This window comes from Gopherus flavomarginatus, chromosome 5 (genome assembly GCF_025201925.1).
Source record: "Gopherus flavomarginatus isolate rGopFla2 chromosome 5, rGopFla2.mat.asm, whole genome shotgun sequence".
In the NCBI taxonomy this organism is placed as follows: Eukaryota; Metazoa; Chordata; order Testudines; family Testudinidae; genus Gopherus; species Gopherus flavomarginatus.
The window spans coordinates 60,089,157-60,104,495 of record NC_066621.1 but is presented as its reverse complement, the minus strand read 5'-3'; the positions used below and the strand labels follow the sequence as shown (position 1 = coordinate 60,104,495).

The 15,339-nt window shown below is 47.4% G+C and overlaps 2 protein-coding genes across 2 annotated transcripts in view; one reads left to right on the top strand and one right to left on the bottom strand.

Moving 5' to 3' along the window:
- SBF2 (SET binding factor 2) overlaps positions 1-3,015 on the top strand; it is a 588,450-nt gene extending 585,435 nt beyond the window's left edge. The window contains exon 42 of the mRNA XM_050954979.1: positions 2,161-3,015. Within this exon, the coding sequence (XP_050810936.1) occupies positions 2,161-2,199 (39 nt within the window). The 3' untranslated portion in view covers positions 2,200-3,015. The remainder of the gene's footprint in view (positions 1-2,160) is intronic.
- LOC127052012 (uncharacterized) overlaps positions 1-15,339 on the bottom strand; it is a 584,770-nt gene that overhangs the window by 535,301 nt on the left and 34,130 nt on the right. The gene's annotated exons all lie outside the window — the stretch shown is intronic.

Here is a 15,339-nt window from a genome sequence, read left to right as displayed (position 1 = left end):
CACAGTGGAACCTGTTAGAGACTCCAGCCCTATGAACAGAAGAAACCAAAGCAGGGACTGCTGCAGCTAGAAGGAAGAAGCTAAAGTGAGGCCCAGCCAGTAGTGGAGTAAGGTTTTGCAACCAGGGGAACAATGCGTCATTGATGGTACCTCCCTACTCAATAGGTGCTGTAGTGGTTCCTAACCAGGGTCTGGGCCCCCCTGGGGGGCTGCTATCAGGTTATGGGGGTCCGCTAAGCAAGGCCAGCATCAGACTCACTGATAGGGTGACCGGATGTCCCATTTTTAAAGGGACAGTCCTGTTTTTGGGGACTTTTTCTTATATAGGCGCCTATTACTCCCCACCCCCTGTCCTGTTTTTTCACAGTTGCTGTCTGGTCACCTACTCACTGGGGCCCATGGCAGAAAGTCGAAGCCCCACTGCATGGGGCTGGAGCCCAGGTCCCTGAGCCCTGCCACTCGAGGCTGAAGCCTGAGCAACTTAGGTTCACTGAGGGCCCTTTTGTGTGGGGCCCTGGGCAATTGCCCTGCTTGATATCCCCTAATGCTGGCCCTGAGTTTTATATGCAGAAAATCAGTTGTGGCACAGGTGGGCCATGGAGTTTTTATAGCACGTTGCGGGAGCCTCAGAGAGAAAAAGGTTGCGAATCTCTGCTGTAGACTACACTGCCACCTCCTTGCCCTGCTGACCGCCTGCAGCAGCACCCTTCATTCTGGCACCGCAACCCTAATCCCGGCCTGGTGCAGAGGAGAGCATGAGGGGACTGGAGGGCATGTTTGCTCAGCACTTCCCCCTGAAACTGCAGCTCCTGTCCTGCAGGACTGGGCCAGACTCCCCACTCCAGGTGTTGTGACCTGGCACATGGGATCACAGCACCATTCAGATTTCACCCAGCCACCCCTCTGTTATGAGAGAGGGGCAGCCAGGCCACATTTCAGGGAGTGGCATTGGAACCTGGCACGTGGGGTCACAGCACCTAGCCCCACCTGTGACTGATTAGCAGCATTCCATTTGAGCGGTAGGGCCAGATGAAGAGCGCTTGGCTTTTATAAAGGCCAGCAAGAGCTCAGTGAAATGGAATGTTGACTCCAAATAGGGCCAGGGAGGGGAAAATGGAAAGGCTCTGACAGAAATTCCCTGTGTTAACTTTGAGGGGGGGGGTGAGCTGGACGGAGACTGAGTCCAGAAAGAGCAGCCTTGTGAGTCAGCACACTCTAAAGGAGTGGGAGAGACTGAGCACGGCCCTGGGGAGGGGTGGAAGACTCTTTTGAAAAAGAAGACAGCCTCTCAGGAAGGAAGGGCTCCACCTCTCAGGTGGGAGCAGAAAACTCTTGTGGATATGGAATCCATTTGAACTTTGATACCCTAGAAGAGGTGGGCTTTTCTCTTCTGACAACCAGAGGGCTAAGTCCCTGCAACAACCAAACTGTGCACGAAGGCTGGAATATCTAACCAATGTGAGGGGAAACTGAGGCAGCAGCTGGTCTGAAGGCAGTCTGGGTAAGTGGTGCTGCTACACGAATTGTCTATGATTACATTGGTGCAATGAAATACATTTTGTAAAAGTGATGAAACTTTAGTGATGTGAGAACTTGTTGGTGTCTCTTTCCTGAGAAGCGGGTAGAGACTGCCATTTCATGTGTGTGAATTTTTGTGTATGTTTGTCCAGTCTCTGACCGACTTTTGGGCATGTCCGTTACCAAATATCATATGGAAGGAACCCCAGCAGAGGGCAGTACTTGAAGGTCTGATACTGTGACATGATTCCCAGAATTACAGTCACCTGGAGACTCTCATTAGAAAATGTCGTTCTGTGACCGTCGTTCAACACACTAATAACCTGCAACAGCGCTGGTACAAAAAATGGTGCATTGCTGTAACATTCTTTTGTAAAGTGTAGTTGCTTTCTACTCTGGCTCTGATGCCAGCCAATTGTGTATTTGGAAACAGTCACTGAAGGATTTTCTATTTCTGTTTTCAACTTGCTTCTCTTTTCTGTAACTATGGTAAATGAGCAATCGAGTTCAATGGAAGTTGAGTGTACTGAGCACCAATCAGGAGACATTAAAATGCTTGCAAGATTGAGCCCTACGGGCTGGAAGCTAAGGGCTCTCTTGATGGGTTTCTTTTTTTAATTTGCTGTTTATTCTGCTCAACAGGGTGAAGGAAAGAGATGGACAATGTATTGTGTAAAATAAGTCAGAGTCTTCACTCAAAATAGAAGTTCTGGAGCAGACTCTTCTTGGGAAAGCAATTGGAGAGATCAGGAGTTATGTTGTCTTTGGAGTTATGTTGTCTTTATGCAGTCCAGTAAAGAATGCATGAAGTTAAGCTAGCATTTTATCTACACTGTGTTGTATTTCCCTTTTTTCCATAGACAAGCTAACAACTGTTTCAGGAAGATCTCATGACTATAGCTGTAGACTCCGCTTCTTATTAAAGGAGCTGGTCAGATATCAGCTGTGCAGCTGTATATCTCAAGTAACACGGAAACAATGTTTGTTAGAGAGTCAGGTTGGTGTTGAGTGTACTCAGGAACTGGCCCTTAAATATCCAGCTTTGAAACAAAAGTGAAGGGCTCTTTTGCATTTCATCTTCATAGTGATGACAAGGTTCCAGCAAAACTCAATACAAAATCTATGTGTGCTGTAGAAATAGAAATAACCCAAAAGCTCCTGCAGCTGTTGTATACCACACTATTGCCCATTTTTGTTGTGTGTGTGTGTCTCTGGACAAGAAATGCTTCAAAACGAGCAGAGAGCAGAAATTATGTCAACAGGGGAAAGGAAGTACAGCTAAACCTAATTCTGCATCAAATTCCTGCATTACAACAGTGCTTCTTTTTTGCTTCCAATTTCCCAGACCGTTTCATATAGACTCTTACGTACACTTAACTATTTTCTGTATAAAAGTTCCACTGCCCTGAGAAGTAAAACAGCCAAACCAGCAAAGTAGCATGTGCCAAGCAAGTTGAAATTGTTAAAGCAGAAGCAATCTCAGATATTGGCATGGGAATTGAGGGCACAAGTCAAAACCATAGTGAATAGCGAGATGGCTTCTCTAGTCACATCTGAATCCTCATTGCTGTGTGAGACACTAAGGGGAAAGGGCTGCTCAGAGGTACTATAGGTTTTTTCTCTATGCCCCCCCCCCATTCCTTTTCTGTTCCATTAAAATCATAGAAGATTAGGGTTGGAAGAGACCTCAGGAGGTCATCTAATCCAACCCCTACTCAAAAGCAGGACCAACCCCAACTAATTCATCCCAGTTAGGGCTTTGTCAAGGTGGACCTTAAAAACCTCTAAGGATGGAGATTGCACCATCTCCCTGGGAACCCATTCCAGTGCTTCGCCAACCTTCTAGTGAAATAGTGTTTTCTAATATCCAACCTAGACCTCCCCTGCTGCAACTTGAGACCATTGTTTCTTGTTTTGTCATCTGCCACCATCGAGAACAGCCTAGCTCGATCCTCTTTGGAACCTCCCTTCAGGTAGTTGAAGGCTGCTGTCAAATCCCCCCTCACTCTTCTCTTCTGCAGACTAAATAAGCCCAATTCCCTCAGCCTTTCCTCATAAGTAACCCCCCAAAAAAGAACTCAGCTTTTCAAATGGCTAGTAAACCAAAGAATCAACTGCCTCTTGTCTTTTTGCAGAAAAGATTTTTTATTTAAGAGTGTTTACTTGGAAAAATCTCAGTCTGCATGAGTGATTAAAGGGCCCTTGCTCTCACACGGGGTAAGGTCTCTATGTTTTAGTAGGTTTTGTTCATCTCTAACTTCTATCATCTGAGAGTGGGTAACATATTAAATACATTCATAAGGTGATGTCTTCATATTTGAAGGATTTATATATTTGGACCTTACTGTCCACTCAAATTACTCATGCAATAAAACCATAATATGATTTGGTGCATTTTTATCTGGATTATTTCCCAAAGTCTGTCTGTCTGTCTGTTGTATGTGTTGCAGAAGAAAGGTACTATCAGTTCTGCACTTCTTTTGATGGCCATAGATTTATTGCAAAACTAGTGACCAGAAGATGCACAATAAGGTCTTGTTGTCTTGTTTTTTTCTTTTTTAACAATTAAGTGAATTGGTGTTTTGTGACCTCGAAAAAAGGTCCTACTTCATGTCACTAAATAGGACTGTGGTATGCAAATTTGGAGTTGAGTCTAACCACAAAGTGGAGCCAGAGATCCAAACTTCCCCAGAATTCATCAGGGGAAAGTACTCACATGTGGAGACTTTGGGGTATACTCATTTCTAATGTAGTTGAATTGGAAAGGCTGGTTGACTTGCTACTCAAGTCACAATGCCACCATTCGCTCGCTAGCTGCACTAGAACCTTAGAGTTACCAACGCTTCAGAAATGGAGGCTGTTTGGCAACTCTGCCCAAAACATTATGGTGGCTCTTTCAAAAGTTTACAACTGGACATTGACTTAATACAGCTTTGAAACTTAACTATGCAGAAGAAAAATGCTGCTTTCCCTTTATTTTTTAGTAGTTTACATTTATCACAACTGTACTGTATTTACTGTTTATTTTTATCTCTGCTGCTGCCTGGTTGCCTATTTCTGGTTCCAAATGAGGTGTACAGTTGACTGGTCAGTTCGTAATTCTGGTGTTTGTAACTCCCAAGTACAGTTTGTAGCTGTTTCTTTATATGGCAGCAGCGGAACAAGAAGACAGGGCTGTGTCCTGCGTAGAGGTAGAACACAGAGCTCGGTCCACTACTCCTTAATGCAGCAGGAGCATGTAAAACTGTGGTAATCTCAGGGTGGAGGGGGAGAGTCTGCACTATTGTAAATATATCTTAGTAGATGTAGCAAAGGAGTTTCAAATGTGGCTGAGCCCCAAATAACATCTGCATATAAAAGTATTGCCATGAAGTGAGAAAGCAGATCTTTAACTCCCAAATAATATAGGTCCCTTTTATGCAGCCATTTAGACTGTGTCTTCGTGACTACGTGCACATGACCAACATACTTCATATATTAGGCTTTAGAGTTGGTTTATCACTAATTTCCGCATGATGGTGTCGATGCTGAAAATGTTAGGAGCTGCTCAGCCGTCTTTTGCATGTCATTCCTTGAAGCTTTCTGTTGTTGGTAGCAAATCCAGGAAAGAGATGCAGGAAGCTGAGTAACAACTTGCCAAATTACCAATGGGACAAGGAATTATGTTATTCTCGCGGGAACAATGGTTTCCTCTATTAATTACTCTCCTTAATGAACTTCAGTTGTTGCATACCTTGGGTAAAATCCTGACATCACTGAAGTCCATGGTAAAATTCCCCTTAACTTTAGTGGGGTGGGGATTTCACCCCAATTCTTTCTGAAGATTGCTGAAATATTACTTGTTAAGTCTAGTTATAAGAACTGGTCATTCAAAACTAATGCCCAGTGGCGTATTGTAGTTGCGTTCCTTTTAGCAATATATCTTGGAACTATTCCTCCAGCCTCTTGAGTTTTACTATCCTTAGCAGTAGGACACTTAGTTTTGGAAGACCAGCCCCAACAGATAAGCTGTTTTAAGAGGAACATAGAGAAAGAAAACTAGAAAATTTTGGAAGCTCATAACTTACCCTGTCTTTTGAGGGAAGGAAGAGGGGAACACAGTTTTTAGCTGACTTTTTTTTCTGCTTGTTGATGATCCATGTTTGAGCTGAAAGCCATCTGAAAAGAGACTTGATTGGTAGGTCAATAAGAAATATTCTGCTGTGGGTGCAGGGGCGGCTTTAGCTTTTTTGCCGCCCCAAACACAGCAGTCAGGCTGCCTTTGGGGGCTTGCCTGCGGGAGGTCTGCCGGTCCCGCAGATTCGGTGTACCTGCCACCGAATCCACGGGACTGGTGGACCTCCCGCAGGCAAGCCACCAAAGGCAGCCTGACTGCCGCCCTCACAGCAACGGGCAGTGCGCTCCCCGTGGCTTGCCACCCCAGACATGCACTTGGAGCGCTGGTGCCTGGAGCTGCCACTGTGTGGGTGTATGTGATAAGCAGAATACATAGCTTTTACAGGAATGTGATTGACAGTTAGATTTTCAAAGGCATCTGGGCACCTAACCCCCATTTGTGCCTTTGGAAATCATCCCCCATTAAGGCTTTTGCTACCTGCATATGCATAACTATCAATTAGAAATCAAGTGATCTTAATCTGATACCTAGGAGGAAAGCTAGCTCCAAATTAATTTCTTCCAGAGAAGAGAAATCTTTGCATTTTCTCTCATTAGAAACAATACATATTAACAGCAGTGCCATGATGGAGAAAATTGCATCTGGAGATGTAAGAGAAATCATAAACCACTCTTAATTTTGCAGGATTGTGATTTCACCAAACATATTTTTTTTTGTATCTCACTGCTGCCCATCTGTTATACCCTATGAATTTTTACTGTGACTTCATACAAATATGAGCAAATTATGAATGTAATATATAGGAATTACTTGCAAGTTTATCCACTTAATATTTTGCTTTCTTAATGCCACAACACAATAGAAAATTGTGGTACTTCCCTACCACACATTATGATAGTCGAATGTAATAATAGTTATGCATATAATGCTTTGCCTCCCAAAGGATTCTGAACTTTCTTTAGAAACTTCACAAATCAAAGATGTCATTGTGAAGCCTTTACTCAATTAAGCCGACATAATTCACATGAGTAAAGCTTTGCAGGACTGAGCCTTACTCAGAAACTCAGAAACTGCAGTTAAAAACCCATGGCTAGCCTGTGCCAGCTGACTCAGGCAGTCAGGCTAAGGGCTGTTTTATTGCAATGTAGATATTACAGCAAAGAGTCCTGTAGCACCTTATAGACTAACAGACGTAATGGAGCATAAGCTTTCGTGGGTGAATACCCACTTCGTAGGATGCATGTAGTGGAATGTAGACATTGGGGCTTGAGCAGGAGCTTGAGCTCTAGAACCCTGCAAGGTGGGAAGGTCCCAGAGCTTGTGCTGCAACCTGATCCAGAATGTCTATGCTGCTATTAACAGCCCCTTAGCGTAAGCCCGACCCAGCTGGCACAGGCCAGCCACAGGCACCTAGTTGCAATTTAGACATTAAATTATCTAGTGATTCTAGTCTGATCTTCTGTATGTTGAAGCCCTTAGAATGTCACCCAGTTAGCTCTGTATTAAGCCCAGTAGTGTATGTTTGACTGACGCACATCTTTCAGAAAGTCATGGAGTCCTGCTCTGAAAAAAATCAAGAGATGGAAACTCCATCACTTACCTTGGTGGTTTGTTCCAATGGTTAATATCTCTGTCAGTTAAAAAAAAACTATTATTTCTATTTTGAATTTGACTGGCTTCAGCTTCCTTCCATTAATTCTTGTTATGCCTTTGTCTACTAGATTAGAGTCCTTTGGTACCTGGTATTTTTCTCCCAGTTAAGATAAATTATACACTGTAATCACCTCTGAATTTTTTTTATAAGCTAAACAGATTGAGCTCTCTCGCTGAAAGGCAATTTTCCAGCCCCCATGTCAATTTGGTGGCTGTCTTCTGCATCCTCGCCAATTTTTCAATACCATTTTTAAGTGTGGATACCAGAGCTGGGTGCACTATTCCAGTATTGGTATCACAACCACCGTATGTTTTCTAATAAGATGAACATCTGTGTACTAGTTAAAACAAGAGATTGGCCCAAGGCACAGAATATGCGTCCGGGTCTGAATTCTTCACATATTTGGTATGGGGCAAGGTTCTGGTGTTTGTGCTTTTGGTTCAACCTGTTCTAGAGATAAGGACCAATTGTGCAGTTTGGATCCCATGCAGGGGAGTTCAGCTCTGGGGTTCTGGTTCAATCCTAATTCTAGTCAAAGCTTCTGTGCCATAAAACACAAATTTCTTAGGTGTGCGCGCGCCGCGTGCACGTTTGTCGGAAGATTTTTACCCTAGCAACACTCGGTGAGTCGACTGGGTCGCCTCCTGGAGTGGCCCCGTTATGATGCCGGATATATAGCCCTGACGACCCAACAGCCCCTCAGTTCCTTCTTACTGCCCGTGATGGTCGTTGGAGCTGTGGAGCACGGCTTTGCTGATCTCCACTTCCCTAGCTACTCGTAGTTCTTTCCTGTTAATTGTGTTTATAGTTTGAGTGTTTACAGTTATAGTCAGTGTTAGTTGTTGTGTATATATAGTTAGTGTACATAGTTGAGAGGGGATTGGGGATTAGCCCCTTTCCTCCACCCTGGTGCCGGGCTCATGCCCAGGTCACCGGGATTCAAACTCCTGCCTCAAGTGCTTAGGGGAATCCCACCTTCCTGACAAGTGCCGCATCTGTAAGTCATTTTAAACCGAGGACGAAGAAGGAGCGGGACTTTCGACTGAAACGCCTCCTCATGGAGGCAGCACTTAGCCCTGCAACGTCGGTACCGAGCGCTCAGCAGCCTGTATCGGTGAGGAGTGCTCCTTCGGCTCTGGACCGCTCCGGTGCTGCGAAGGAGCCATGGTACCAACCCTCACCGGCACCGAGATCTGCTCAGCATTGCTCTCTGTCCCCGTGGCCCAAGAAGCAACACAGCACTTGAGCTGCATTGGCACCATCTGCACCGCAAAAGGAGCGCCCTTTGAAGACGGATCGCCCGGCACCGTCATCTGCTGCAGCACCGCTGAGTGCGACACCGCTGAGTGAGGCGCTGTTGATTCTGGTCCTGCAAGGGCCGTTGAATCCGGTGCCTGAAATCTCCCCAGCTCACGCTGTGGTTGAGCTTGCTCTCCCATCTACACCGGAGACCTTCTTCATGGCAAGAGAGCTGATAGCCATGATGGAGACCGCACGGCCTCAACCCCTGGTACCGTCGGTGCGGGTCATCTAATCCATTGGGAAACCTGCCTTGGTGAGGCCGCCCTCTGTCGGACCCACAGAGAGATGTCGTTCAAGATCTCGGTCTCACTGGCGCTCTCAATCATGCCGATCCCACTCCTGGCACCACTCGCAGTCCCAGCACCGCTCTCCATTGCAGTACCGGTCGCACTCGCGGCACCGCTCCGCCTCCCGTTCGCCTGGCAGATACTCCCGGTACTGATCCAACTCCCAGCACCGTCCACGGCACCGCACATTCAGGCGAAGGGACTCGAGATCCCGGTCGACCTCCTGGCACCGCTACGGTCGCAGGTCCCGGTCTCGCTCACGGTACCGTTACAGTTCCTGGTACCGCTCCCCGGTGCCGTCCTGGGAAAGACCAACCCGAGACGTAGCTCCCTTTCAGGGTCTATCAGCACCACCTTGGCTGTCGAGACACACTTCGGTGTCATCACAGGCTGGTAGCGTTTCCTATCCACAGGATCATGACTCCAATGTCCCAGCCATGTATTCCCTGAGAGCCAGGGCCACGAGCAAGGACCCCATCAGTGGTCTTTCTGGACATTGTGGGCGTACCACCAAGCCCAAAATGCTCCCTCAGTTGCACCATGGTCTGCCCTGTCAGAACACCGGTCACCAGAGACAACCGTAAACCGCCTTCCCCCGTGGGTACGACTGAGGCTTCGTGGTCCTATCTGAGTCTGATGCCGCTCCTCAAGAACAGGAGCCCCCACAGGACCCTTTTGTCCCTGGCCTCTCCTTTTCCTCCTCACCAGACAAGACTGTGGCAGGAACATCCTCCTCCGGCCCTCCCCCAATAGATTTAAGGGCCCATCAAGACCTCTTGAGACGAGTGGTGCAGAATATGAATCTGCAGGTGGAGGAAGTCCCTGAAATAGAGGACCCAGTAGTGGACATCCTATCTGCAGACGCACCTACTAGAGTGACTCTGCCGTTTATCTGCACTATACCGGCAAATGCGGACACTATTTGGCAATCCCCAGCCTCGATCCCCCCCCACAGCCAGGGGAGTAGAGGGAAAATACATGGTTCCCTCCAAGGGGTACGAGTATCTCTATATACACCCACCTCCTTATTCCCTAGTAGTTCAATCAGTGAACGAGAGGGAGCGTCATGGCCAGCAAGCTCCTGCTCCCAAGTCAAAGGAGGCTAGGCGCATGGACCTCCTAGGCCGCAAAATATATTCGGCTGGGGGCCTTCAACTTAGGGTGGCAAACCAGCAAGCCCTCCTAAGTAGGTATAACTATAACATGTGGACGTCCTTGGAGAAATTTACGGAGCTTCTTCCCCAGAAGTCCTGACAAGAATTTACGGCCCTGCTTGAGGAGGGTAAGAAGGTGGCAAGAACCTCCCTCCAAGCCTCTCTGGATGCAGCGGACTCTGCTGCCAGGACTCTGGCATCAGGAGTAACGATGAGGCATATCTCCTGGCTCCAGGTATCAGGCCTTCCTCCTGAATTACAACAAACCATTCAGGACTTGCCCTTTGAAGGCCAGAGGCTCTTCTCAGACAAGACTGATCCCAGATTACAAAGTCTGAAGGATATTCACATAATAATGTGCTCACTGGGGATGCACACACCAGTGACCCAACGCAGGACCTTCCATCCCCAGCCTCATCGTACTTACCCCCCGCCTAGGCCACGACAGGACTTCAGCAGAAGGCATGGCCGAGGGAATCGACGGAGGCAGTCTGGCCTACAGGGGGGCCAAATCAGGCTCCCCCTAAACCACCAGCGGGGCCCAAACAGAACTTTTGATGGGATGACCGAGGATGGCCCACCAGTTGTTTTCCTGGATCCTTCCCCTCCCTTTTACAACCCCCTCTCCCATTTCCGACCTGCGTGGTCCTAGCTAACTTCATATTGTTTGGTCCTGCGCATGGTGGAGTTGGATACCACCTTCAAATTGTTTCAACCCCACCTTCCCACCCTCCCTCTTCCTCCCTCTTCAGGGACCCCTCTCACGAGCAATTCCTCTTACAAGAGGTCCAGTCGCTCCTAACCATTGGAGGCATAAAGGAGGTACCAAAAGACCTAATGGGCAAGGGGTTTTATTCCCGCTATTTCCTAATCCCCAAGGCAAAGGGAGATCTACGACCGATCCTAGACCTGCGAGGACTCAACAAATTCATGATAAAGTTGAAGTTCCTCATGGTGTCCCTGGGGACTATTGTCCCGTCTTTGGATCCCGGAGACTGGTACGCTGCCCTCGATATGAAGGACTCATATTTCCACATCGCAATTTACCCACCACACAGACGGTACCTCTGTTTTGTGGTCAACCATCAACATTTTCAGTTCACAGCCCTTCCATTTGGCCTTTCTACGGCTCCGCGAGTATTCACAAAATGCTTGGCCGTAGTTGCCACCTCCCTCAGGTGTCGTCGGGTGCCCGTCTAACCATATCTCGGTGATTGGCTTATTCAAGGGACCTCCGAGTCACAAGTGAGACATCACCTGTACATCGTCAAAGACCTGTTCAGGAGCCTAGGCCTGATGATCAACATAGAGAAGTCTACTCTGATACCCACGCAGAGAATAGACTTCATCGGGGCGATTCTGGATTCCAATCTGGCCAGAGCCTGCCTGCCACAGCCTCGTTTTCAAGTGATGGCTACAATTATTCAAGGCCTCCAAACCTTCCCAACGTCGGCTCGCACTTGTCTCAGCCTAGTAGGTCACATGGCTGCCTGCACCTTCATGACCAAACACGCCAGGCTACGCCTCCATCCATTCCAAACCTGGCTTGCCTCAGTATACCGGCCGGACCAGGACAGCCTGGACTCAATACTCACTGTTCCTCTGAATGTTCTAGGCTCCCTAACCTGGTGGCTAACCCCCACTCTAGTCTGTGTAGGGATGCCATTCCACCGCAACCTTCAATGGCCCTAACCACGGACGCGTCATCTCTGGGTTGGGGTGCCCACCTCGAGGACCGCCGCACTCAGGCCTCTGGTCAGCTCAAGAACTAACCTTACACATCAATGTGCGGGAGCTGAGGGCGATTCGTCTAGCGTGCCAGGTGTTTCGAGAGCTTGTCCAAGGCCATTGTGTTTCAGTGCTCACGGACAACACAATGGCCATGTTTTACATAAACAAGCAGGGCGGAGCACGCTCCTCCCTCCTTTGTCAGGAATCCATCCAGCTCTGGGACTTTTGCATAGCCCACTCAATCGATCTGGTGGTGTCCTTTCTCCCAGGAGTTCAGAACACTCTGGCAGATCACCTCAGCAGATCCTTCCTGTCTCACAAGCGGTCGTTTAGTCCGGACGTTATCCATTCTGTTTTCCGGAAGTGGGGTTTTCCCCACATAGACCTCTTCACCTCCCACGAGAACAGAAAATGCCAAGTGTTCTGCTCCTTCCAGGGGCACTCCCCGGGCTCCCTCTCAGACACATTCCTGATATCGTGGAGGAACCTTCTACTGTACGCCTTTCCACCGTTCCCGCTGGTCCACAGGGTCCTCCTCAAGCTCTGCAGGGACAGGACCCACCTGATCATGATCACTGCAGCGTGGCCGAGGCAGCACTGGTACACCCTGTTGTTCGACCTCTCAGTGGCAGACCCAATTCCCCTACCACTCTGGCCGGATCTCTTAACTCAGGACTTGGGCAGACTTCACCATCCAGACCTGCAGTCCCTTCACCTCACAGCATGGTTGCTGTGTGGTTAAGCCGGTCCGAGTTACGTTGCTCTGCCTCGGTCCAACAGGTACTCTTGGGCAGTAGGAAGCCTTCCACTAGGTTGACATATCTGGCCAAGTGGAAGCATTTCTCCTGCTGGTGCGCTCAATGTAACACTGTCCCCACGCAGGTACCAGTTCCTACTGTCCTGGACTACCTCTGGTCCCTGAAAGAACACGGCCTAGCAGTCTCTTCCATAAAAGTACATCTGGCAGTCATCTCCGCCTTCCACCCAGGGGAGAACGGGCGATCAGTCTTCCCTCAGCTCATGGTTTCAAGGTTCCTCAAGGGCTTGGAATGTTTGTACCCACAGGTTAGATGCCCTTCCCCTACCTGAGACCTCAGTCTGGTTCTAGCCAAGCTTATGGGTGCTCCTTTCGAACCACTAGCCACCTGCTCGCTGCTATACCTCTCCTGGAAGACAGCCTTCCTCATCGCCATTACTTCGGCAAGGCGAGAATTCGAGCTTCAGGCCCTGACAGCGGACCCGTATACGGTGTTTCATAAGGACAAGATGCAGTTGCGACTACACCCTGCCTTCCTCCCTAAGGTGGTGTCCGCCTTTCATGTCAATCAAGACATCTTCCTTCTGGTCTTCTTCCTGAAGCCGCACTTGTCGCATCGGGAACAACAGCTGCACTCCCTAGATGTCCACAGGGCTCTCACCTTTTATATCGAAAGAACAAAGCCCTTTCGAAAGTCGCCTCAGCTCTTTGTAGCGATGGCAGACCAGATGAAGGTCCTGCCTGTCTTCTTCCAGCGAATTTCATCTTGAGTGACGTCTTGCATCCGTGCCTGCTATGATTTGGCTCACGTTCCGACTAGCCACCTCACCGCCCATTCTACTCGCGCTCAAGCTTCATCTGCCGCCTTCCTGGCCCATGTTCCCATCCAGGAGATATGTCGGGCAGCTACTTGGTCATCAATTCACACCTTTGCATCACATTACGCATTGGTACAACAATCCAGAGATGATGCAGCATTTGGATCAGCAGTTTTACATTCTGCGACATCTCACTCCGACCCCACCACCTAGGTAAGGCTTGGGAGTCACCTAATTGGAATTGATATGAGCAAGCACTCAAAGAAGAAAAGACAGTTACTCACTTTTGTAACTATTGTTCTTTGAGATGTGTTGCTCATATCCATTCCAAACCTGCCCTCCTTCCCCTCTGTTGGAGTAGCCGGCAAGAAGGAACTGAGGGGCCATTGGGTTGGCAGGGGTATATATCCGGCGCCATAACGGCGCCACTCCAGGGAGCAACCCAGCCGACCCACTGAGTGTTGCTAGGGTAAAAACCTTCCGACGAACATGCACACGGTGCACGCACACCTAACTGGAATGGATATGAGCAACACATCTCGAAGAACAACAGTTACAAAGGTGAGTAACCGTCTTTTACGTCAGAAAATAAGTATTCAAAATATTGTAGTAAGCTTGTTAGTGCTTACATAAGTTTTGATATAGTCTGTACAATATGATGTGTCCTGATTCAGACTTTGATAATGTGGTTTGCCAATGGCTTGTCTAGTATGGGAATTAAACAGCAAATAACACTTCCCAAGTCAAATTTGCCAATATCTAACTTAAACTCAGCCCAAAAGGACAGAGAGATTCTTGTAGTCTGGCTTCCAGTTCTGGTCTGGAACTGTTTTGCATTTATTTTGGTCAATCCTACAGTCCCACTAAAATCTAGTCTGTCTTCATAAATGTGTCATCAAAATAAAGTTGTGGTGATGAGGACAACGCAAAAATGTTCCTCTGTGCTTGGCTTCAATATTCTATGTGTCTGATGTATGTATTTAACTTACAGTTTTTCCTTTTGAACATCCATAGTTTGTTCTGTGGAGATGATAAAACCGCCTCCTTGAGTGACTGATTACACCTCCTGCTTTTAACCCAGTCTTTATTGAGGTTGACATACACTGTCCCCAGTGGATTTGTGGTTTTACCCATCGGAAAGATTTTTGCACGTGAAGTCACATTTTTGCATAAAATTTCAAATTCTCTTACATAAAAGAAACACGTGTTTTATAAACATTGGAAGAACTTTCAAATCTCTTAAACATACAGCCGCCTTTAGATTGCCTAAAATGTTTCTATGTTATATGGGCTGTCAGCATTCCCAGATGGGGAGCCTGTCATAGTCAGGATCAGCAGAGTGTAGAGTCTCACAAACATGACCCATTACCCTGGCTATACCTCTTCTGCTGTAGCATAAGTGATCCTGTTGGGTTGGTTAGACTGGTCTTAAAGAGTGCTTTGTGCTTGAGGGCCTGTGCAAAGCAGCTGTGGCACAACTAGGGCTATGGGAAATTGTCTGTTATGTGAATTGGTATTCTGGCATCCTTTAAATCTTTGAGCGTGCAGACAATGCTTCCTCCAGATTTTCACAAAAAAATTCTATTGATATGCACAGAAGACCAATGATCACTCACAGCTTATCTAAATCCGCCCACAGGCAGAGTTTCTTGTCCCCTTCATCTAGCATCTATGAGAGCTCTATCTGCTTCCCAAAGAGAGAATAAATCCATATACTTTTCTGAGTCCTGGAAACAAGATGAGGGGCTAGGGGGGGAATTCAGTGCACAATTATAATAATTAGATCTTCTAGAAGAAATAAACCAGCTGTTTTGCACTTCACTCCAAAGACTTAAACCCAAAAGCACCGTGAGTCAACTTTATAGAGTTAAAAAAAAAACACAGAAACATAAAACCCCCAGACTTATAGGGATACAGGAAAACAACACATCATCAGGCTTCTCTAAAGAATTCGCTCTAACCCTGAGGATGCCTCTGCCAAGATTCAGCTTGGAAAATATT